Source organism: Rana temporaria, chromosome 1 (genome assembly GCF_905171775.1).
Source record: "Rana temporaria chromosome 1, aRanTem1.1, whole genome shotgun sequence".
Classification (NCBI taxonomy): Eukaryota; Metazoa; Chordata; class Amphibia; order Anura; family Ranidae; genus Rana; species Rana temporaria.
This window is the reverse complement of record NC_053489.1, coordinates 221347563-221373784: the sequence shown is the minus strand read 5'-3', so window position 1 is coordinate 221373784 and position 26222 is coordinate 221347563. Positions and strand designations below refer to the sequence as shown.

Here is a 26222-nt window from a genome sequence, read left to right as displayed (position 1 = left end):
CTTTAGACAATAGAATGCTAATTCAATACAGCTGACAGGAGGCTTCTGACCTTTAGAACAATAAACACATACATCTTCACACATACATTCTAGATTCAATTAACCTTCAATCCATAGTTTTTTAGCCAGACGGAGTGTCTCCGACACCCGCTCTTAGCCTGCAGAGCACAATAAAAGGTATTTCTCTAGCTGGTTCCACTTAGCATTTCAATAGCCGGTGTCCTTGCATTGAATGTCCCTCTCCTGTGTAACAGATGTCCAGTAGAAACACTTTAATATCTTAAGATCCATGACATTACTTCCCCTGGGAAACAGTCCAACAGCCGCAGTGGGACCCAAACGGGTCAACTCGAGGATGTTGGAAAAGTAGTCTTAAGGTTCCAGGACTGTCCGCTGGGATGACCCATCTGCCTTCCTGTTTTGAGGTCCTGGCCCATAATCGGATGGCAAGAGGCTCACATTCAGTCCTCTCCAAAAGCCCCTGTCCCGGCTAGGTCTGTCACACATCTCCCCCTTTGGCAGGAGACTAACACTGGGAGAGACCCCAATTCCGGTACCCACCCAGTACCCCAGATAACTTGTCCCAAACAGAGCATTACTCACCCAGCCAATCTCTGCCTCTCTCAGAGAACACGCCTGCCGCTGGGGAGAGGCCTGGACTGGCCCTGCTCCCTGGAGTCCTTTCAGCCGCTGGAGAGAAGACAGGGTGGCTGGGCTCAGTTCATCATGCCGTTGGGAATCTGGGCCAACTGGCCACCATTCCTGGGGTATACCAGTGGAGACTGCAGTCCCATCCACTGATGCTAGGTAAAAATCCCCCGGTGCTTGCAAAGCAAAGCCGACATCCTCCTGTCTCAGTGCCGCACCATGTTCTGGGGTTGTGTCCATGGAGATCGGAGTCCCATCCACTACCACAGGAACCCCCTCTCCTGTTAGTTGAGAGCAGAGGCCTGGGGCACCCTGCTCTGTTGCCAGCTCTTCCGCTGGGTTGCTGTGAGTGGAGACCACAGTCCCATCCACCGATATCCGCTCAAGCTGTAGTGGGGTGCAGCCGCCAGTAGCATCCTGTCCTTCTGCCAGTGATTCAGCTGGGAGTACGAGCTTTACCACCTCAGCTTGTTGCTGGGGAGGGGGGCCAACCGCCCCGACTCCCTGGAACTCCACAGTTGGTCCCAGTGCTGGGCAGCGATGGCTAGCATTCTGCCCTGTTGCCAGCACTTCTGCTGGGGGTGCATAATCCATAACATCCTCTGAACAGTCCATACACTCTGTAATCTGTGGCTGGGGAGTGATTGCCATCTTCTCACCCTGAGCCTCCGGAACTGCCACAGGGGTGGGGCAGAGGTCTTGATCCCTCTGTCCGGTGACCAGCGCTTCAGCTGGGGAAGTTCCTTGTAACTCCACAAATACTGTACTTGGTGCTGGGCAGAGCACAGTGAAGTTTGGCCCTGATACCAGCTCTTCTGTTGGAGGCTCCCCAGGTTGTTCTTCCTCAGCAGAAAAGTCTATCCAATCCCCTGTCTCTACAACTGGTGTCTGGGGATAGAGGTTCACCATCTCCTGTCCATGGAACCCAGAAGATGCTATGGGTACTGAGCAGAGGTTAGCAGAGCTCGGCCGTGCGGTCAGCACTTCAGCTTTGGGAATGGCAAGCTCCCGATTTTCCACTGCTGATTCATCAGCCAGGATTTCATCACTGTCAGCTGATATTTCCTCATAGTCCCAGGTAAAGGGAACCTCACCCTGCTGCTGAGCGGAGTCTAGCAGCTGTTTGTAGGTGATTTCCAGTTCCCATTCTTGAGCGGCCAGGAATTCCAAATCTTCCTGTAACCAGTGCACTTCCGGGACATTCAGTCTTCGCTCTCTGTGCTCCATTATTTCCTCCCAACGCCACTCCCGATCGCTCCCAAAGTTGGGATCCCTGGACATCCTCCAATACAACAATCCCAGGCCATCATAGTCAAAGCCTTCCGTGGGGCTGTCATCCGCTGACCACGGGCACTCTTGGACTACATACCACCGGAGGGCTCTGTAGCTCTCGTCCAACCGCATCTCTTCCCGGATCAGCCTGCTTAACTCTGCTGTCCACTCCTGCTTTGGTTGTTCCCCCAATAACAACATCCGTACTTCATACTGTGACCAGTACCTTACATGGATGGAGGGGAGAGCTTTTCCCTGGTGTCGCTGCTCGCAGGCTAGCGCTTCTTTCCAGAGTTCGCAGCGGATCGAATCAGACCATCCAAGCAGGACCTCCTCTGATACTGGTCCTCTGCGCTGTATCTGCTTCTCTCGCAACCTCCTTCTGAATTCCTCTTCCTTCCTTTGGTGCTGCTTCTTTAGGCGTCACCGATCGCCGTATTTCTGCAATTCTCAGCTCCTGTTGCCGCTCTCGTTCTCTCTGTTGTCGCTCTCGTTCTCTCTCATCCTGCCGCTGGAGGTCTCTAATGGTATTCTGTATGGCGGTCTCTGATGGGTTCGCACCATATAATGCCAACCGCTGTTGAACTCGCTGCTGGAACAAGTCTTCAACTGACCGGGGTCCTGCATCACCATCCCTCTGATCCATCTCGGCTAGCGCAATGATCAGGGTGGCCTTGTTCTTCCCACCGGTCCCTCCACGGCTCTCAAGCAAGTCTTTTAGCATGGTTCTCCTGCAGGCTGCATAGCTGGTCATTCATGGTGGTGGTTTGGAGTTGTCCCAGTAACTGGAGAGCAAATCCCACCGCTGCCAACCAATGTGACGAGATCCTTCCTCGCCCAGGTCCTGCTCTCCCGACACTCCTCTGCTACCAGTGAGTCAGCTTGCAGATTGCAACGTCTGATGGTCCAGTCATCCAAGGTTCCGGGATCCGAACTACAGCTATGTGCCATTCGGACCCATTAAGAACAAACACCAGGCAGGCTGTATGTAAGTTCCAACAGGACTCTTTATTTCAAGTACACAGCACACTTTTATACAGAATTTTGGAACATCCCACTCCCAACAACCGCTTTCCTATTGGTCAATTGTAAAGTATATCCAGTCTTCACTCAAGTCCTCCTTGACCATGCAAATGAGGACTTGAAATTGTCAACAGGGATTGGTCCAATAGCTTGGATAGAAAGACTTGTGTATTGAGACAGAAGCCCCAGGGGGTAATCAATGTACACAATAACCCGGTCTACTTAATTACTACCTCTGAGAGGTTACATTGCTTTAGACAATAGAATGCTAATTCAATACAGCTGACAGGAGGCTTCTGACCTTTAGAACAATAAACACATACATCTTCACACATACATTCTAGATTCAATTAACCTTCAATCCATAGTTTTTTAGCCAGACGGAGTGTCTCCGACACCCGCTCTTAGCCTGCAGAGCACAATAAAAGGTATTTCTCTAGCTGGTTCCACTTAGCATTTCAATAGCCGGTGTCCTTGCATTGAATGTCCCTCTCCTGTGTAACAGATGTCCAGTAGAAACACTTTAATATCTTAAGATCCATGACAGTTATGCTTTGTGTGTGAGCCATCAAATCACTTTTGTTTAATGTGCTATATATAGTATATGTAATGTCAATAAATATGTAAATTTGAAATCCAAATGCTTTGTTTTAATGCGTGCAACTATAAAAAAGACAGTTTGTCTGGCATAATAAATATCAGGCTTTTTTTTATTCTCAATAAATAGACTTTGCATACTTTTGAAATTTCCATACCAATAGGTGTTATATTAAGACAGTTAATAATTGTCCAAATCCAGTGCTCTAGCCCCCTGACTTTTTTTGAGTACATAAGTATACAGTATGCCATAATCTAGAAATTCTCAACCAGGTTTCCATGAAACCCTAGGGTTCCTCCAGAAGTGGCTAGGGGTTGCGGCTGATTGACCTTCCATTTGAGGATGCCTGCGTGACTCCAGGGCCAACACCATTTGGCAGAGCCAGAAGCATGACACCAATTATTTTTTGGCTATCTGTAAAGGTGGTATTTTGACCACCACTGAGTATTCTTCCCTGACTGCCAAGGTAAGGGGAATTCTTATCATTGACCCTGATGAATTGGTTTTAGTAAGAGTTCCAAAACGTCTACAAAATATTATATGGGTTCCTCCGGTGTAAAGTAAAAGGTTGAGAAAGGCTAAGGCCCCGTACACACGACCAGTTTCCTCGGCAGAATTCAGCTTCCGACCGAGTTTCTGGCTGAATTCTGCCGAGGAAACTGGTCGTGTGTACACTTTCAGCCGAGGAAGCCGACGAGGAGCTCGACGAGGAAATAGAGAACATGTTCTCTATTTCCTCGTTGTTCTATGGGAGCTCTCGTCCCGCCGAGCTCCTCGGCGGCTTCAGTGCTGAACTGGCCGAGGAACTCGATGTGTTTGGCACGTCGAGTTCCTCGGCCGTGTGTACGAGGCTTCCCATATTCCTGTGTTCTGTTTGTGATAGTTTCCATTCACAACCCACTGAACAGAATTCAAATGTGCACATTGTTTGTAACAATAACTGTTCATAAAGCATTGTTCTCTCAGAGCTTTAAAAACACTATATAATAATTTGGGGAATATTTATTTTAGTTGTTTAGCATGGTCGGTATTAAAAAAAAAATGAAAATGTAAATATGAAACAATGCATGTTAATATAACTACACTTGCCAAGTTGGGCTCATTTTCCCCATGTGAAATAGCTAAAGTTGAAATTTAGGCACACAAGTGAATGAGTCAGAGAAGTGTCTCATCCCCATCACTTATCGCTCTCTGAACATCATTGTCCAAGGGTACAATGAAAGAGAAACCCATTAATGTTAACCGTGTACATTGACTGAAGCGAGTTCCATAAAGATTAATGGACTTTACAAATAGCACCAGCCAAGGTCCAAATGAAACCTTCCAATGAAAGACAATTGGTTAAAGAAAGCTCTGATGCCCGTGACTTACAGCATCATTAGGATTTCCACCACTATTACCATCATGACCAACCTTTCCCTTGAAAAGCTCTATGCACAACTGAATAAAGGCGAAACAATTTGCCTTAATACCTCACCAGTCCTGATCAGCCAATCTCATGTAAATTAGACTTACACATGTCTGCTAAACACATTGCTAACCACTATACTATACTGGGGTCTATGGCTAACTATTAGTTAATGTAGTGCTACTCATATGGAAGTTTTGATGGGGTCTATGGCTATAAGTTAATGCAGTGCTACTCATATGGAAGTTTTGCTGGGGTTTATGACTATAGGTTAATGCAGTGCTACTCATACAAAAGTTTTGCTGTTGTCTATGGCTATAAGTTAATGCAGTGCTACTCATATGGAAGTTTTGCTGGGGTCTATGGCTATAAGTTAATGCAGTGCTACTCATACGGAGGTTTTGCTGGGGTTTATGACTATAAGTTAATGCAGTGCTACTCATACAAAAGTTTTGCTGGGGTCTATGACTATAAGTAAATGCAGTGCTACTCATACGGAGGTTTTGCTGTTGTCTATGGTTATAAGTTAATGCAGTGCTACTCAGATGGAAGTTTTGCTGGGGTCTATGGCTATAAGTTAATGCAGTGCTAAGCATATGGAAGTTTTGCTGGGGTCTATGGTTATAAGTTAATGCAGTACTACTTATACGGAAGCTATGCACGTTAACAAAGCGTGCATTTCAAATAATAAACTGATACAATTCCAAGCGCCTTTAGAATATTTCTTTTTACCGCTCAGTTTTAAATTAGTGTCAGTGGGAAAGATTTGGTGCACAAAAGAACCTTTTCCACAAGCTTCTGCTTCAGCTGATTATTTTTTCATCCTGTCATTTGCCCTGTATTTGATATTAACCTCAGAATCTATTTTAATATACTGCTTTCACTTCCTTTTCACTTTACTCCTTTAATTAAAAGCAGTAAGACGGATAACATGGTGAATGTGATAACCTTGTCTCTTTCACTGCTTGCTTTGTGTTGAAGTGATCAGGAGGTTGTGATTTCAGAACCATACTCCCTCTCAGCTGTCCGTCTTAGGTAACATGATACCAATGCTGGGCTTTCTGTACAATGCTCTTGTTTTGGTTTGTCAAACAAGAAGCACGAATAATAAAAATAATCAGAGGAAGAAGAAATATGGATCCCTCTTGTAAACCTGGACTGATAATAATAATGTGAGCATTCACCAGAGAGATCAATGACTTCAAATGCATAAAACCTCAAGTCATGGTAAAGTATTTTGCACAATATTGTGTGTGGTGTTAAGGCAGCCCACAACCTCCAAAAAACAGATGTATTTTTTTTTTTTTTTCAACAAGCTGCACCGCAATGAATAAATGGTTTACTGTTGTGCATTGGGGTGCACTGCCATACATGCATTGAGAAGGGTTTAAAAGAAATGGTAATGATATATGCAGGTCATTAGTGTACAGAATAAAAAACAATTAGCAGTTCCGGTTATTAGGGATGCACCAATCCCAGTTTTTTAAGACCGATTAAAAGTATTGATGCTTTTTCTCAAGTACTCGCTGATACCAATTACTGATACCTATTTTTCAATAAAAAAATTTATTTTTACACTGTAACCTTTAACTTTTCTTTTTATCAACTTTATTTGCTATTACAAGGGATGAACAACATCCCCTGTAATAGCAAGGGCCATGAAAGGTCTTCTGTATAGAGAGATCTGGGGTCTATTAGATCGCAAAACTCTCCTCCTCTCCAGCTCCGCTTCTTAATGGTCAGATGACAAAGTCTCCACAAACGGCCTTAAAACCATGCAGTGAATTGAATGGGTGGCCGGCTGGGCGCAGGGAGGAGAATTCCAGTCACTGCAGCTGCCTGGGACAAGCGGGTATCGGGTGTCACCCAGGTGCGACCCACACCCCCTAGCAATGCCACTGTCTGTCCCCTAGGTGACATCACTTCCGGTATCGGTCTCAGGTATCGGAGCATTTTCACGAGTACCGATGCTCGCGAAAATGCTTAGTACTGGTATCGGTATGGGTGCAACCCTACCAGTTATACCAAATAAATATAGCAACCCAAAATTCATAAAGTAAATTAGTCACCAAATTTTTTTTACCATAAAGTGAAAAAACAATAAAAATACAAACGTATAAATGCTATAAAAATCACACAGAAAAGGTGTGATGTAGTGATAATCAATTACTAATGACATGAAATAAAATGCAATGAAGAAATAGCGTTGGCAATGATTGAATCATAATGTCCGCTTAATTAGCAAACTATAAAATTCATACAGAAAAGGTGTAATGCTGTGAGAATCAATTAATCAATAGAAACCACAGTCACTTAATCACAGAGTCCACTTAACTGAACTACGGATTCCACATAGTTCAATAAAGCCACAGAGGGAACTTCCACCAATGCTGACAGCACTATTTTCCACCACCTAAAAGTGAAAAGGAGGTTTACTGAATCCAATACTCCAAAAAGTGAGATATAAAGCACTTGATATGATCGAAGGATCTCTCCCTTATGGCACCACCCAGCATGTCCCCCAGATACACATGATAGCCTTCTCCTAAAGACATGTATTCACAGCCATATCAAGGAATAAACAGCACTCCCCAGAATGGCAAGAGGCTGCTGCAAGAAGGAGAATAGGAAATTAAGCTAACACGTATGCCCGGCTGAGCAAGTCCAGACATGAACCCCGATACTGACCAATATGAGGACCCTTCACAATACATCAAAGTCTATCAACACTGGCATATATATATATATATATATATATATATATATATGTGGCTTGTTTCTGTTTATTTAAGGCCTCTGGTGAAATGTTGCTCTGAGTTTCAGGTTTCCTACAGCTAGTCAACTCAGAACTAATCTCTCCCAATCAACATTAACTATTTTTATTCCTTATGTTAATATCATTAGTAAATAGATAGGAAGATAGATTATATGTACTTATTTTAAACTTTTTTTTTACATTTCTTTGGTTGCTTCCTGGTTTCTGGCCTAGGCCAAAATGATGTAATACATCCCAAGAGTCTTCATGGGCATTTTATTTTCTTTCATCTGGAGGAGAGGTTTTCTCAGCTAGGCACACTGTATGTTTGAGCTAAATTCCAGGATTTAAATGCTGCATGAATCATCTGCCCTTACTCAAGATGGCTGCGGTTAGAAATGCAAGGGGGTGTTTTTCAAAGTGAATTCCCAACAAAAAAAAGCATCCGAAAAGCACCGCTGTCTAAGCACTTTGCAGGCGCTTCGGCAGCAGTGCCCATTCATTTCAATGGGTAGGGGTGATGCAGGAGCGGTGTATACACTGCTCCTGCACCGCCCCAAAGATCCTGCTTGCAGAACTTTTTTCCCATCCTACAACCGCACCGCCCCAGTGTGAACGCACTGGGCCTTTCACACTAAGGCTGCAGAAGAGGCAGTTTACAGGCGCTTTTCAGGCACCTGTAAAACACCCCAGTGTGAAAGGGGTCTAAAAGTAGCACTGCTTAACCACTTCAGCCCCTGAAGAATTTACCCCCTTCCTGACCAGAGCATTTTTTTGCAATTCGGCACTGTCACAGTGTCACTTTAACTGACAATTGCGCGGTTGTGCGCCGTGGCTCCCAAAACAAATTTTGCATCTCACAAATACAGTAGAGCTTTCTTTTGGTGGTATTTGATCACTTCTGAGGTTTTTATTTTTTGCGCTATAAACAAAAAAAGCACCAATTTTGAAAAAAAAGCTATATTTTTTTTACTTTTTGCTATAATAAATATCCCAAAAAAGGTATATTTTTTCCCCTCAGTTTAGGCTGATATGTATTCTTCCACACATTTTTGGTAAAAAAAACAAAATAGCAAAAAAAATAGCAATAAGCATATATTGATTGGTTTGCGCAAAAGCGTCTACAAAATAGGGTATAATTTTATGTTTTTTTTATTATTATTAGTATTGGCAGCGATCTGTGATTTTTATCAAGATTGCGACATAATGGCGGACACATCGGACACTTTTGATGCTATTTTGGGACCATTGTCATTTATACAGCGATCAGTGCTATAAAAATGCACTGTTACTGTGTAAATGATCAGATCAGTTCTTTGCATGGCCCGAGCGGAGCTGAAAGCGAGGAGTTCAATATCGGGCAGTCAATTGGGGGATTAACTCATTGCTGTGGTGAATATCATTGGATGGATGCTTGAACCTGTTCCCGCAGTGGAGAGTGGAGGTCTATTCAATCTCGCTGTTTTTGATTGTATTTCCTGTAAGGATCAGTGTTTCTCGTGGGTGGAGGTCTCCTGTCCGTCAATAATTACGACACTGTGGATTCGTTTTTGCACACTTGGGACTCACTGCTCTTTCGTTACTGTACATTGGACTGTGTTCATTTCCTTTCCATTTATTCATATTCTGTAATTTTTCACTTTGGACTGTTTTTGATGCACTGAACCAATTCAATTAAGGATTGTGGTTTACGCCACATAGGTGCTCACTCATTACTCTGCACAATTTAGCGTGACTCCCTTTTTTCTATATGTACTGTGTAAATGACACTGGCAGGGAAGGGGTTAACCACTAGGGGGCGAGGAAGGGGTTACGTGTGTCCTAGGGAGTGATTCTAACTGTGTGAGAGCTGGGCTAACAGTGACATGACATTGATCACTGCTCCCGATGACAGGGAACAGACGATCAGTCACTAGGCAGAACAGGGAAATACCTTGTTTACACAGGCATCTCCCTGTTCTACAGCTCCATGACACGATTGCGGGTCCCGCGGGTTAGGGTGACCACATTTCCAAACTACCATTAGGGACACCCCCTGACCATAAATCAGCTTGTGGTGTAACTAATCACAGCACAGTGATTGGACACAAGAGGCGGGATTTATGATTTCTCCAATCACAAGCAGCGGGTGGGGACTGTGCTCCTTTAGGCATTCCCGGCCAGGACAAGTACTGTCAGTGAGTAAAGCGGTGATGTGGTGGCCTTTTTTGGGGGCATTAGTTTGGCTTGGGGGGGTGGCCGTGTCAGTTTCATTCCGGGACACTGTATTGTCCTGGAATGAAGGGCCCAGATTCACATAGAATCGCGGTGGCGTAACGTATCGTTGATACGTTACACCGCCGCAAGTTTTCATCGCAAGTGCCTGATTCACAAAGCACTTGCGAGAAAACTTCCTCCGGCGTAAGCCCGCGTAATTCAAAGGGGCGTGTTCCATTTAAATTAGGCGCGCTCCCGCGCCGGACCTACTGCGCATGCTCCCTTTTGAATTTCCCGCCGTGCTTTGCGCGGAGTGATGTCATTTTTTCGAACGGCGACGTGCATAGCGTACTTCCGTATTCCCGGACGTCTTACGCAAGAAGCAAACATTTTTACATTTCGACGCGGGAACGACGGCCATACTTTATACAGCACATACGTGTGTTGTGTAAAGTTAGGGCACCAAAAACTACGACTAACTTTGCGACGGGAAACTAGACTAGCAGCGACGTAGCGAACGCGAAAAACCGTCGTGGATCGCCGTAACTCCTAATTTGCATACCCGACGCTGGTTTACGACGCAAACTCCCCCCAGCGGCGGCCGCGGTATTGCATCCTAAGATCCGACAGTGTAAAACACTTAAACCTGTCGGATCTAAGGGCTATGAATCAGTCGCATAGATACTCTGAGAGATACGACAAAGTATCTGAGATACTCCGTCGTATCTCGGCTGTGAATCTGGGCCAAGGTGCCTGTAAAATGCGGGACTGTGTCGGGCAATCCGGGACACGTGGTCACCCTACCGCGGGCACGGTCACATTCAAAGCAGTGTACCTGTACGTTGCTTTGCGCAGCCGTGCCATTCTGCCAACGTAAATATACAGGAGGCGGTCGGCAAGCTGTTAAACAAATGCACTGGACTGGAAAACATGGAGTCTGACAATGACTTTGCTGTTTTGCCTGCAGTTTAAATGTACCTCAATAGGACCTGCTGCATCCAAAGAAGCGCAACACAAAGCAGGTCAGACCCAGCCCCTGAACTGTCATCTACATTCTATTGAAGTGGGAATTTGCTGACTTTTGGCAATCTGCAGCACATTTTACCTCAGAAATCATTCTGAAATGTTGCCAGCTATATATTCCTGATTGATTGCCATCACTGACCAGCACAGACAATGTTACCTAACTTATAGTACCTGGCTGCTAGGACAATACATAGCAAAAATGATTTACTTGATTCTACAGTTATTCTTGTTAATATATTATAGCATGACTTGCTGTCAAGAAAAGCAAACATTTTATGTTGACAACTTACAAGGAGAAAAAAATAAAAGCAGGTGCACCTTGTGTTCAAACCAAAAATACGGCCTTCGCCAATGATCTAGAGATTCCTGAGCTTTTAATAAGCAAATAAAATATGTGGAATGAGACAGCAGATCATGGCAGTATTATTCAGAATCTTTGAGAGTGCTGACATATTACACCATTATTTTTGCTTTTGTTTTGCCAAGCCTGGATTTGCTGACGATAAAGCAGTGAAGCCTCAAATAGGTATTTGTAGCTTAGTGCTGGAGAAACAAAGATTTATGAAATCGAATCTGCCATTGGCTCTTTCTATTATTCTGTGAAAGTCATTATATCTCATTGTATTGCTGGGGATTTTTTTTTTTTTTCTACTTTTTCCACTGTACTCCTGGTGTTTCTTCAAATGACAGCACATTTATATTCACAGGCGCACAGATCTTGTTCAGTCTATTAAAGCCATGTGTTTGTGTGTGAAGGGATTGCTAAGCTGAAATAAGGCGTTTTCTGCTCCTCCACTTTCCAGATATTTTAAAAGTCAAGTGGCCATTGGTCTTACAAGACTCCAAAAACTGCGACCAACAACAACAAGCGGATATTAATTGTAGTGAAAACCTGAACTGAGAGAAAAGGCTGCCATTGCCTCTCTCTGCAAGAAGAATAGTCAAAGTGAAGACAGATCCTTTGATCGGCTTGTTCTAGATTAGTGAACGTATTGAAGTTATTGAGTCAGCATGACAGCCATGATGTTGTTTACAGCTCTGGGATCGTTAACCACTTGACCTCTGGAAGGTTTCGCCCACTTCACAACCACGCCATTTTTTGCAATACGGCACTGTGTTACTTTAACTAACAATTGCGCAGTCATGCAACGCTGTACTCAACTAAAATTTATGATATTGTTTTTCCACAAAGAGAACTTTCTTTTGGGGGTATTTAATCACCTCTGCGGGGTTTTTTTTTGTTTTGTTTTTTGCGATATAAACAAAAAAAATGATAATACTTTCTGCTATACAACATATCTAATAAAAAAAATTAAAATCTCAAGTTTCTTTATAAGTTTAGGCGAATATGTATTGTGCTGTATTTTTGGTAAACAAAATTCCAATCAGCGTACAGTATATTTCAATCACAGGATATGTGCTGGAGTTTCACATATAAGAACACACAATCTCTTGCGCTTTATTTATTATATGAGTGAGACAGTCTTGTTGGCTTTGAGAAAGAGGCAAGCCTCAAAACATTTTAGCCTACTATATTGCTCCATGTTCTATCAAAAATGTGGATGTTTCATCATGGACTTGAGCTGTTGTCTTTGTTTGTGAGTATAATACTTACCTTCGTTTTACTTATTACAAATATTTATTGGGGCTAATGCACTAGGCCTGTGCGGCCTTTGTTGTATTTTATGATTTGTATGTGCTAGAGCTCCCTTTCCTGTCACCTTTTTATCTCTTGGTGTCAGGAAAACTTATTAGAAGTGACTCATTCATGACAATGGACGCACAAATAGGGTCAGTAGTCAGCGGAGCGCACCATCTGTTGCGCCTACTACGCAGACTTATTCCATTTATCCCCAAAGAAGACGTAGCAGTCGTGGTGGGAACAATCGTGAATTCCAGACTGGACTATGCTAACGCCCTGTACCTCGGACTCCCAAAGTACCAAATCTCCCGTCTGCAAGTCGTTCAGAATACGGCCGCCAGACTGGTGACTGGGAAAAAAAAATGGGAATCAATCTCACCTTCGTTAAGAACCCTTCACTGGCTGCCAGTAAAAGACAGAATTGCATTTAAAGCACTCTGCCTCAGGGCCATCTTTTCCATTGGGCACGCTGGGCAGTTGCCCGGGGGCCCCGCTTGCCTGGGGGGCCCCACCGGCTGCCCAGCAACCCCAGTAAAAAATTATGGAGAGTGACGGGTTAGAACTGCCCATGCCCAGTTCGCGGAAATCACAGAGAAGATCCGGTCCTCCACGAGTGCGGGGGGTTGCTGATGTAAGGGGGGAGTGAATGCAAAAATGTAAGGGGGCACTGATATAAAGGTTCCCCCTCCTATATTAGTGACCCCCCTTACCTTAGTGTATTTAATCTAAGGAAGGTGGTCTCTGGTCACCAGAGTAACCCCCACATCAGAGTCTGCAGGATTCCCCCTTACAATGCAAGGGGGAACTCAGTCTGCGGACCCTGATGTAAGTGGGAAAGAGAAAGCAGTGGACTCTGATATAAGGTTGTCTCTGGTCACCATAGCCCCCCTCCACATCAGAGTTCCCCCCTTAGATCATGATCTGCAGCGTTCCCCTTTACATAAGAGTTCCCTTTCACTGTAAGGGGGAATCCTGCAGACTCTGATGTAAGAGGAAACTCTGTGCTGGCTGGGTTATAGTAACCTGACCTTCATGTCAATGAAGACATTTTTTTTTTTTTACTTTTGTTTAACTTAAACACATTGCTAATAGCACTAGCTATATGTTTATAGTTTAAATACTGACATTTGCATTGTTGGGCACTGAAAACTGTAATTTTAGGTACCTTTTTTTGCAGTGGCAGTAAAAAATGTGGTTCTGCCAGTAAATTTTATGATTTTTGTCAGTAATTCTCGTGCGTAATTGTGTAGACAGGGCCCCAGTGCACTGTATTGCCCGGGGGCCTATAATGCTCTTAAGATGACACTGCTCTGCCTGACACATAAGTGCATCCATGGGAAGGCTCCGCAATATCTTTGCGACAAGATAGAACCTCACAATTAGAATCGCGTTCTGCGATCCACCGACCAAAATCTAGTCAGGGTACCAAAAACCAAATACAAGTCCAAAGGAGAAAGAAGGTTTGCTTTTCAGGGTCCTAGACTATGGAACGCTTTACCAACCAGCATTCGGTTGGAGGAAAACCACCTGACTTTCAGAAGACAGATCAAAACTCTGCTCTTTTGATGTCATGAGACACGAACAACTAGCGCCCAGAGGCGATTCAGTTCGCATGTGCCGCGCTTTATAAGTTTTTCATTCATTCATTCACTCATGCAAAGCAGAGGAAGGTACAGCAGACAGTGATGACACTTAGTGCTCTGGACTGAGACAAGTACACATTACAGAGGGATACGATTTGTTAATTTTTTTTGCCCGGGGTTTACAACCACTTTAAGTTTATATGGGGTGAATTATGGTTACAGAAAGAGTTGGCATGGGCAAAACCTGATGATAGGGCAATATTCTCTGACAAAGGTATGCCCAGAAACTACTAGTGCTGCTCTTCCTGCACTTAAAAACAATGGGCCAGATTCACGTACCTGCGCCGCGGCGTAACGTATCCCGTTTACGTTACACCGCCGCAAGTTTTCAGCGTAAGTGCTTGATTCACAAAGCACTTGCCTGTAAACTTACGGCGGTGTAATGTAAAGGCGTCCGGCGCAAGCCCGCCTAATTCAAATGGGGCGTGTACCATTTAAGTTAGGTGCGCTCCCGCGCCAGACGTACTGCGCATGCTCCGTTTTGAAATTCCTGCCGTGCTTTGCGCGAAGTTGAATCATTTTTTTGACCGGCGACGTGCGTAACGTACCTTCGTATTTTCGGACGTCTTACGCAAAAAAAAAATTCGAAATTCGACGGCCATACTTTAACATGGCTCGTCTAAAGTTAAGCCATGTAAAAGCAGGCTTAACTTTGCGACGGGAAAAAATTACTAGCGACGACGTAACGAAAACCTTCGTGGATCGCCGTAAAAGCTCATTTGCATACCCGACGCTGGAAAACGACGCGAACTCCACCCAGCGGCGGCCGAAGTATTGCAGCCTAAGATCCGAAGGCGTACGAAGCCGTAAGCCTGTCGGATCTTAGCCAAAAGCCGTCGTATCTTGTCTGTAAATCACAAATTAAGATACGACGCAGCAAATTTGAAAATACGCCGGAGTATCAGTAGATACTCCGGCGGATCTCGTCTGTGAATCTGGCCCATAGCATACCGATAGCAAGCATTAGGTATTTTCTGAAGCAGAGGTCAGCAATAATACAGTAGCTCACATATTCCATTAGAACAGTTTTTTTAAATAGCAATTGCAGACATTAACATCGAGGGATAGAAACTGGAAATTTTAATTATAGCAGCCAGTCAGATGTTTTATTTTTTTTATTCAACTTCTAACCTACAATATAAAACTGCTGCCACCTCATTTGTTGATATTGGCTGCTTACCTCCTTTTTTATTCATTACATTTTGCATATACTCTTTAACCTGATGCCTCATACAGACTGGAGAGGAAATACAGTAGATGGATACTTAACTCTAAATAAGCAAAGTGTCTTTATCCAGTGCATACTCAGTAAAACCAAGCCACACTATACCAAAATGTAATTACGTTTTTATTTTAAGCCTGTCCTAGAATGGGTTAATCAGAAAACTAGGAGAACTATAGTGAATAAATGACCCTGACCTCTCAGCCCTGTTTTTACAATCTTTTATAATCTTACTAATGCCGCGTACACACGATAGGTTCCTCTAATGAAAACAGACCGATGGATTTTTTCATCAGATATCCGATGAAGCTGACTTTCATCAGTCTTGCCTACACACTATCAGTTAAAAAAACGTTCGTGTCAGAATGCGGTGACGTAAAACACAACGACGTGCAGAGAAAAATTAAGTTCAGTGCTTCCGAGCATGCGTCGACTTGATTCTGAGCATGCGTGGATTTCCCCACAGACGATCGTTTTTTTTTTCTATTCATTGAGCAGGCAATCTCTGATGGGTGACTGGGGGAGGTGACCGATGCTGTGTCCCTATGTACAAGGGACACAGATCGGTCTCCTCTCCTCTGACAGCACGTGGAGCTCTGTGTTTACACACAGAGCTCCACGTCCCTGCTGTCACCTGCCGTGTTACCGACGATCGCGTGTACCCGGCGGACATCGCGGCCGCCAGGTACACGCATCGGCTCTTCGGCGATGCGCCGGGACAGTGGTTACCCGCCGCGCGCCCCCCAGTGGCTGTGGACGTCTTTTGTCTATAGCGCGGATCTCAAGTGGTTAAAGAAATATCACATCTTTCATTTCTAAGTTCAAATGTAAATTATTGTGCAGTGACTTTCTTAAGAATCTGAATCTTAAGAAATGTCTTTTTGACCCTCTGTACAAACACCACAAGTGTCTTTATTTACCAGTCACATTGTATTTCCTAATGCACTAAATGGTATGTAACTACAGAATGTTATTGCATAACAATCATTTCTGTAATCAGCTCTTGAACTACAAATTCCATCGTGCCATGTCAGCCAGAAGACACAGAGAGTTGTTCTCAAACTTCACCTTCTTAAAATATCCTGATGGTTGAATGAGAAAAAGTAGAAGGGATGTGGAGTATGTAGAAACAGCCAGCCAGTCACCGTGCTGCCAGGAATAAGGCTTAACTTTTGAGCCAAGTTCCCTGCATATTTGTCAGAGGTAGTGGAAAGAATAAGCATTAATTAGCTTGTAACAATTAAGCCAGTTGGGCAGCAATCTCATTACTGTAGTATATAGAAAAAGAAAAAGAAAAAAAAAAACAAGCACAGGAGTGGAATGGAATTCACATCAGTCAGCAAAGCAAGAACCATGAAGAAAATGCATGTGTTACACAAATCTCTCTTAAGTATGCCAATGACAACAATTTTATATACTTAGGACAGCTTGTGGTCTAGATGAAGTCACCAGAATCGCACAACTAATTTCCTAGGGCCGTTTCCAAAAAAGAATTTCAAAAGTTTCAGCTTTCAAGTAGGTCAAATAACTGTTTGTTGTCAATGGCATTTAATCATTTGACCAGCTGGAGGGAAATAATCTTTTTCGAAGGATTCTTACACATATGCCAGAGACCCTGGTAATACAGAGGTAGATTTTTGTAGATACAACACGAAATTGGATATTGGGAGAAGAGCGAGCGTTATGAATGGGACTGAAAAATTAATAATTCCGTGCCGACCCTTAGGCCTCGTACACACGATAGGATAGCCAGAGGACAACGGTCTGAAGGACCGTTGTCTTAGGTTAACCGATGAAGCTGACTGATGGTCCGTCACGCCTACACACCATAGGTTAAAAAAACGATCGCGTCAGAACGCGGTGCCGTAAAAAAACACAACGACGTGCTGAAAAAAACGAAGTTCAATGCTTCCAAGCATGCGTCGACTTGATTCTGCGCATGCGCTGGTTTTTAACCGATGCTTTTGCATACTAACAATCGGTTTTGACCTATCGGTTAGGCGTCCATCGGTTAAATTATAAAGCAAGTTCCTATTTTTTTAACCGAAGGTTAAATAACCTATGGGGCCCACACACGATCGGTTTTGACCGATGAAAACGGTCCTTCAGACCGTTGTCCTCTGGCTATCCTGTCGTGTGTACGAGGCCTAATATTAATAAATGTGACACCTATAGTGTTAAGCTGCACCCCTGATGATGAATTAAATAACTGAACTGTAGAGGCAAGGGGGAACAGACACTCTACATTTAGTATAACCTAACAGAAGGGGAGTTCAAAACTAACCCTATTAGAAATAATTATTTTACCAAAAAAGTAGCTTATGCTTAGAGCAGACTTACAGTAGAATCAGCGAGTTAATCAGCAGTTAATGAATTTAAACATGCTTGGGATAAACATAGGTCTATACAAAAAAGAGCAAAAAAGAGCAGACTCAATGAATATTTGGTCTTTTCCGATGACTCAAACTAAACATTTTGCTGACGCTTGTATTGTGGCCGTCTGGTCAATGTATCTTTTCTCGACTCAGTGTCAAGGAATGCTTGATTTAAGCTCTGGTTTAATGTCTGAGTGTTCAAGGTCTAATGTCACCTACACATGACCGTTTTTCATGATGAGAAAAATTCAGTTTTTTTAAATTGGTCGTGAAAAACGGTTATGTGTAGGCTCCAAAACATTTTTCTCGACGATAAAAATGGGTATTAAAAATTTAGAACCTGCTCTATTTTTTTGTCGTTGTTTTTCACGTCGTCGTTTTTCTCGTCATGAAAAACGGTCGTGTGTAGGCTTTAATGAGGGGGGAAAAACGTGCATGCTCAGAAACAAGTTATGGGATGGGAAATTTGCATAATCAGCCCAAAGGGTGGCGCCATTCGAATGGAACTTCTTCTTTATAGTGCCGTCGTACGTGTTGTACGTCACCACGCTTTGCTCAAGCATTTTTTGTCACGATCGTGTGTATGCAAGTCAGGCTGGAGAGGAATCGCATCGAGAAAAACTTTGTTTTTTTCCCATGACATGAATAACAGTCGTGTGTACGCGGCATTAGTATTTAAAGGACAGACCCATGCAGAATTGGTACAATAATTAGTGGAGTGGAGACTGGTGTACCCCTGGTAACATCTTGAATACTCCAAAATCAAGGTCTCCATAATTCCTAATTCCTGTCTACCTGGGAGTTTTGGGTGTTCCTGCCCATCTATGAATGTGGTTGCATCCTCCATAATAAAAAAAAAATACTACATGCAATTGATTGTGATCCTGTCACAATCTTCTCTTTAATCTGGTTCCTACCTCATCTAAGATCATCATCACTGAGCCTTTTTCTGACATGTTCACTTAAAGTAGAATTTTCAGTCAAATCCTATCTTAAAGCAGAACTATAGGCAAAACTTTTTTTTTTCCATTTTGGATAGAGCAAGGGAGATCTATAACCCCTGTCAGATTGTTTTTGCCATCGATGTCCCATTGCAGATAATTTCCTTCACTTCCTGTCCCATGGCCAAACAGGAAGTGAGAGAAAATCCCTGAAAATTAAGGAAATTCCTTGTAAATAACACAGAGCTCCGAATACTGACAGACGATCATTGTTTGGCACACATTTAAACCCCTTGATTGACCCTAGATGTTAAAGTGATTTTTTTGTTCATTTAAAAATGACAAACATGTTATACTTACCTGCTTTGTGCAGTTGGTTTTGCACAGAGCAACCCAGATCCTCCTCTTCTCGGGTCCCTCGCTGGCGCCCCTTCCCTCTCCCTCCTGCTGAGTCCCCCCACAGTGAGCAGCTTGCTATGGGGGCACCTGAGTCGAGCTGCTGCTCTGTGTCTCCATTCAGACACGGAGCCACAGTTCAGCACCACCACCTTTCTCTTCTAATTGACTCACTAAGGTTGATTGACAGCAGCGGGAGCCAATGGCGCCATGCTGCTGTCTCAGCCAAGAAGAAGGAAGAGTCCCGAGAAGCTGAGACTCTCCTGCAACATCGCTGAAACAAGATGAGCTTAGGTAAGTATTAGGGGGGCTGCTGCACAAAAAAGTTTTTTTTAATCTTAATGCATAGAATGAATTAAGATAAAAAAGTTTACAGCCACTTTAACCCCTTCCCAGCCAGTGTCATTAGTACAGTGACAGTGTATAATATTAGCACTGATCACTATATTAATGTCACTATTGATGTCAGTATCAGTTAGTCTACCACCAATCAGCGTAAGCTAACGTACAATTGTCTGCCATACTATCACAGTCCCACTGTAAGTCAGTGATCACTGTCATTACACTATAACTTTCAAGCAAATCAAAAAATGTACACTTATTGGGATTTTTTTTTTAACCAAAGACATGTAGCAGAATACAGTTTGGCCTAAATTCATTAAGAACTGTGATTTTTTTGTTTTTTAATTGGATATGTTTTATAGCAGAAAATATAAAAAAATTAAAAACCCAGTGGTGATCAAATACCACCAAAATAAAGCTTTAATTGTGTAAAAAAAAAAGATAAACATTTAATTTGTGTACAGTGTTGCATGACCGAGCAATTTCCAGTTAAAGTAGCACAGTGCAAAATGTTCTGGCCCTGAAGGGGGTAAAATCTTCCTGGGGTCAAGTGGTTAAATTACCCAGAACCCTATATTCATGATCTGCTGTTTAAAAGTCACCCCAATCCACTGATCACCACTTATAACGCTATGTGGAGTTTGGTGGCAGTGCTTTCTTACTAATCATCTACTTTCTACTCCCAGCCTGTCAAAAAATAAATGATATGGGGCTAAAAACAGGGGTTTGAAAAGTGCGCATTAAGAAAGCCCGTATGAGCTAATGACTGTAATATTATTAATGGGTTTAATTTAGCTACGAGTGGGTGTTCTCTTATTTGGTTCAAGTTTTCATGTTATAAGTTGCCTTTGTTTTTCCTGCACAATGCAATTATAAATCATGTTTGCGTTATCACTCCACCAAAGCATGACTTAAAGTGAACTAATTAAGTGCTGGGCAGTGATGTGATTCCATACTTTCTCATTATGTGCATCGCAATCAAAGACTAATAAAGGTCATTATCTTGACAATGTTTTTTTTTTTGTTTTTTTTTAAGGGATAAAGGTGTCCGTTTAATAAACTGTGTAGTTTTTTCTCCGTTCAGTTCACAGCAGTTCACGGCAGTTCTCATGAGGAGAATTATCTCCTCTGCAGCCGGTTTAATAAACAGAGAACTTCAGTTCTCAGATGGTGAACAGAGGTGAAGTTTTTTCTCTGAAAACAGCCGAGATCTGTGTAAAAGTGGGTGGACTGCCTGTAATCTCGTGAGATATTGTGAGATTATGGTGCAGCCGAATTCAAACAGTGAAACTAACGTTTAAAAGAACATGTAATTAATGTTTTCAGACATGTGAACACATTATATATATATATATATACACACAAACACACACACACATATATATATATATATATATATATATATATATATATATATATATATATATATATACACACACACACATATATACCGGATTTGTATATATGTATACATATACAGTATATATACACAAATACATGAATATATATATATATATATGTGTGTGTATACATATATATAAATACTGTATATGTGTGTGTGTATACATATATAAATACTGTATATATGTGTGTATACACATATATATATATATATATATATATATACATATACATACACACACGTGTTATATAGATACTGTGGGCCAGATCCACAAAGAACTTACGGCGGCGTATCTATTGATACGCCGCGTAAGTTCTACGATGCGCCGTCGTATCTTTGTTTTGTATCCACAAAACAAGATACGCCTGAATGTGGGCTAGATCCGACTGACGTACGTCTTAGTATGCCGTCGGATCTTAGGTGCATATTTACGCTGGCCGCTAGGTGGCGCTTCCGTTGATTTCCGCGTAGAGTATGCAAATTAGCTAGATACGCCGATTCTCAAACGTACGTCCGCCCGGCGCATTTTTTTTAAGGCTTTTTTCGGCGTAACGTTACCCATGCCTATATGAGCTGTACGCAATGTTAGGTATGGACGCCGGGACAGCGTCAAATTTTTTCCGTCGTTTGCGTAAATCGTTCGCGAATAGGGCTTTGCGCAAGTTACGTTCACGTCGAAAGCATTGACTATTTGCGACGTGATTTTGCGCATTGGCGCACTAGGATACGTCCATGGATGGCGCATGCGCCGTTCGTAAAAAGTGTCAATTACGTGGGGTCATACCAGATTACCATACAACACGCCCACTCCAAGCCTGCTTTGAATCACGCGGGCTTACGCCGGAAGATTTACATTACGCCGGCCCGCATATGGGAGCAAGTTCTTTGTGGATACCCTAGGAGCCACTCTGATTTACGGCGGCGTAGCACATATGAGATGCGCTACGTTTGCCTAAATATACGCACGTTTTTGTGGATCTGGCCCTGTATGTATATATATATATATATATATATATATATATATATATATATACACACACATACACACACACACACATATACACAATATCTATATACACGTGTATATTGTTGTTAATATTCATTTTTAACCCACTGGTGTTGAAATTAGGAAGAAATAAGCCTTCTTCCTCTTGTCACACCAGCTTCTCTCCCAGATTCTCCACCTCTGAGCTGGTGAATCTGGAAGGGAGATATTTCAGGTGAAGAGCTGTGAAATCTTCAGATCACGGTTTATTAAACTGGCCGTTTGTGACAAAACATCCATGTGCTGTGATGTGAAGTGAAAAACATGTTCTCTGCTCCTTATCACAGTATATTAAACCGGCAATGCTCTGTGATAAGCAGTGATCAGCCGTGATCATCATGATCTCCGCTTATCACGGTTTATTAAACGTACACCAAAGAGCATACACACTGTACGTATGTTTTGTATGCGGCAAATACTGTGATTGGTGGTGGCTATGGATGCAATGCTTTTTCAGCAAATTGGTACATGGTGTTTGGATTGAATGCAATATGTAAGATAATATTGTTGTCTTTGGGTGACCTTACTATACAGTGTCAGGCAGCTCCTTCTAGGGCCAGACTGCACAGACTAGTGTCTAGTTTCTAACTGTATTGTGTAATAAAAGTATTTTATGCGCTTAATTCACTAGAAAGTAAGGCCTGGATAATCTAGCACTGCATGTAGAGGATGAATGGTGATGTAAAGTTTGTGAATGCATATTTATACTCAAGGATGGCATGCCTTCTTGAATGACATAGCAGCTTTGCTGCAGATGTCTTCAGCTTTTAGGACTGCCAATAATAATTTGCTGCATAAATCATACAGATGACGTTATGCATATCCTATATCAACTCCTTGTACTAAAATGGATAATTTATTCCCAGGATCTAATTAGGTTTGACTCCATGTGATATAATATCTGCACATAGTTTGAATTTCAGCAACATTTTTAGGATACATGCATTTGTCAACTTGGACATTTAAACTATTTACACATTTTGCAAATATTTCAACTTCTGAAGAGATTTCTTTAAATAAAAGATAAAGAAACAGATTATAAAAAAGCAAATAGCAAACAGTAAATTGGGTGCTTTAAAGTCCAACTCGCAGCTCAGGCTGCAACACTCACTTTCAATCTTAAGCTGTCTTCTACGGTAATCTATTTTTGCCACAGGATGTCCTCAGGCTTCTGGTTTTATTAACAAACATCAATCTACATGGAAGACTGAGGACTATTACTGTGAGTACAGGGTGTCATGGGCTCTGCCTATTTGATGTTTCTTTTTTGCATTATGGTAACCTGGATGCATTCTCTATAATATTGTTCAGAATTACAGTTAAAGTGGTTGTAAACCTCACTCATGAAATCTGAACAGCGCACATACTGTATATCTGTAGTGTTTACTTTTCTATCTCCAAAGCTCTAAGTGTCGTTTCTCTCTGGTGCTTCATTCCTCTGTTATTAGCACAAGCCACTTCTGACATGTTTTCCCGACACATGCAGTAAATATGTGTTGGGGAGGAGAGCTCAGCACAGAGCTGGTCTATTCAGGACACAGTTCTTTTGCTGTTTGGAGGAAAGCAACACCCCCCCCCCCCCTTCAAACAGCTCTTACACAGCGTCTCCGACCTCTGACTGCAACTCTCCACCCCTTCCTCTGTTATACTAACAAATGCAGAAGGATTTTATCTAAAATCAGCACTTTTGAAGGAGCTAACAAGAGAGAAGACTGCAGATAAACTCCAGTATACCTGTTTTACTGTAGTAAAACTTATGTAGGAGGATTTGTGTCATCTATGTGTATCACCTGGGGCTATTTACTTCACTGGGTATATGTGAGGGTTTTCAACTTTAGGGTATTCCTTGCAATACAGTAGGAGTTTTATTTTTGGTGAGATACTCCTTTGGGCTCATTGTTTGAGATGGAGACACAAGTAACTATTAACACCTATGCATTCACGTTGTGGTAAAGTGAATTGGAGATTCAATTTTTTCTTTAACACAGTATAAACTAAATGTATAAACTGATGTGGAACATAACATAAAACAAGAATGTGATTTCAACTTGAAATGCAGCAAAATTCATTCTTCAACACAACACTAGGATTGCTCAGAGGGTTATATTGAAATCTGACTCTTCTTTTCATAGATTAGTTTGAGACGGGATATAGAGCGACAAACAGCAATTTCTTCAGAACAGAGAAATATATGAACCTGCAAAAAAGTTTGTAGATCCTTACATTGTACGTTGTATACAGTTTACCCAAAGAAGATGTTTTTTTCTTAACAAAACCTTATGGATACTAACATGGCATTGCGCAGACAATGGCCACAGGGGGTCCTACACTGAATACTGGCAAAGGGAGTCTCTACTATCATTGTAAAAGTGTAAAACCCCAAATTATGGCAATAAATAGGTATGTTTAGGAAGGACTCGCCTAGGAAATTTGTCCAGTGAAAAAGTACCGTAAATTTGCCAAAGTGGGATTTTCACTGTATTCTCCCAGAATTTTCTAGCTGAATTCACCCTATGTATTATACAAAATTTGCAGGATCAATATTGTTTGATCGAACCCTACCATAGTGAATCTTTAGTCTTGATAGTATGAGTAGGGGCATTTTGTTAAATAACAGGAATCCTTTCATTCATCCACTGACAAATCTTGTCTATGGTATTGAAATTTTTTGGAAACACACTTTTAACGTCTTGCATAGCACATTTTGTCAGAATATCTTTTTATTTATGTAAAAAAAAAAAAATGTGTTGGCCAAAATTGATTAAAGCTTATCTCTACACAAACAAATTGGCAAATGTCAGGCAAACATTCCCATCAATCTAATCACAAATGTCACATGCCCAATGAAGCATTTAAAACAAAGACAAATATATGCATTATTTAAAGCAGTTGTTCAGGAACTACAATTCCCATCATGCCTAGTCATGTCTGTGAATGTCAGAGTTTTGCAATGCCTCATGGGATGTGTAGTTCAGCAACAGCTGGTGGGCCGTAGTTTGAGGATCCTTGATTTAAAGGAAACCTATACTGAACCTACCACAATAAAATGTAAACATCTGTTATATATCCATTATTGTGATTGGACAGCCTATTTAAAAGGAAAGGTGTGCAGTGCATTTAATTGTGTGACATACCACACATTAAGGAGTGTGTGGTATTGCACTACAATGCATTAGCACAATCTACATTGGCACTTAGGTTAAAAAAATATGGAAATGTAGCCCTTTTTCCCATATTTCCCTTGTTAACAGCTCACTTCTTCCACCCGATATGATAAAACACAGAAAAGTAATCACATGCTTGTCTGTTTAAAAGCGCAGTGTCATGTGACTTTAAATGTATAGTTCTTTGAAGAACACCAAGATATAGGACGCTCAGTGGTCTATGTCATATACAACACTGGCTGAGCTCTACAAATCAAAGTGTGACAAGAGTTGATGTCAAATACAGTGAAGAAAATCAAAGTCCTCCAGCCATTCATCACTAAGCCTGCTTAAACTGTCAAAAATGGACTTCTTACCTCTCTCTCCTTTAGCTTCATGGCGAGAACTAACTGATGCCTGTGGTTAGTAAGTGCCTCCCGAAAGTTTCCTTTGGAAAAGAATGCAGATCCTAGATTCCCATAGGCACGGCACTCTCCTGTCTGGTCACCTGGAGTGCATCAATACAATACATATTAAAAAACAGCCAATATTCCAAATGTCCATTATATTGCTCACTCTCTCTCTCTCTCTCTGAACTTAATTAGCTAGCCGTATCTAAATAGAAATTGCAGAACACAGACATGTAGTACTGCAGCTGCTGCTACATAGTGATAGAAAAAGCTGGTGACATAATAGCAATCGCATTGTATTTGAAGCAAGTAGCAACATAACAGGTGGATGATGTTTTAGAAGCTTCATGCAGTAATAATAGCCACGTAGTCTCCATATGTTTCATAATTAGGCGTATGTTAGCTTGCTTATGAGAAACATTAAACCATACACAAATCCAGTGTGACGTTATGCCAGTACTGCTTGAGCTGAAGGAGAGAGTGGATCTAGTGAACGCTTGTACACACAAATGAACTGTTAGTACAAAGAAAAGTATCACATACAGTATTTAACTGCATTGTAGTATCACCTATAATAAGTAAACGATTCTGTACCAGTGCAGATCTGGATCTTTCTTTATTTTATGCTTCCATTTAAAAAAGGAACATTGTTCCCCTGTGCTTTGAAGGAGAGGTGGGCTCCCTCCAGGCTCTTCTGCCCTCTGCCTATCCATAATAATGGATATGCTTCTACTA

At 42.0% G+C, this 26222-nt stretch overlaps 1 protein-coding gene across 2 annotated transcripts in view; it reads right to left on the bottom strand.

Moving 5' to 3' along the window:
* Positions 1 to 26222, bottom strand: part of TTC28 (tetratricopeptide repeat domain 28) — a 636155-nt gene that overhangs the window by 396214 nt on the left and 213719 nt on the right. For both annotated transcript variants that reach the window (XM_040350766.1, XM_040350776.1), the window contains exon 4: positions 25455 to 25585. In XM_040350766.1, coding sequence (XP_040206700.1) covers positions 25455 to 25585 — 131 coding nt within the window. The remainder of the gene's footprint in view (positions 1 to 25454; positions 25586 to 26222) is intronic.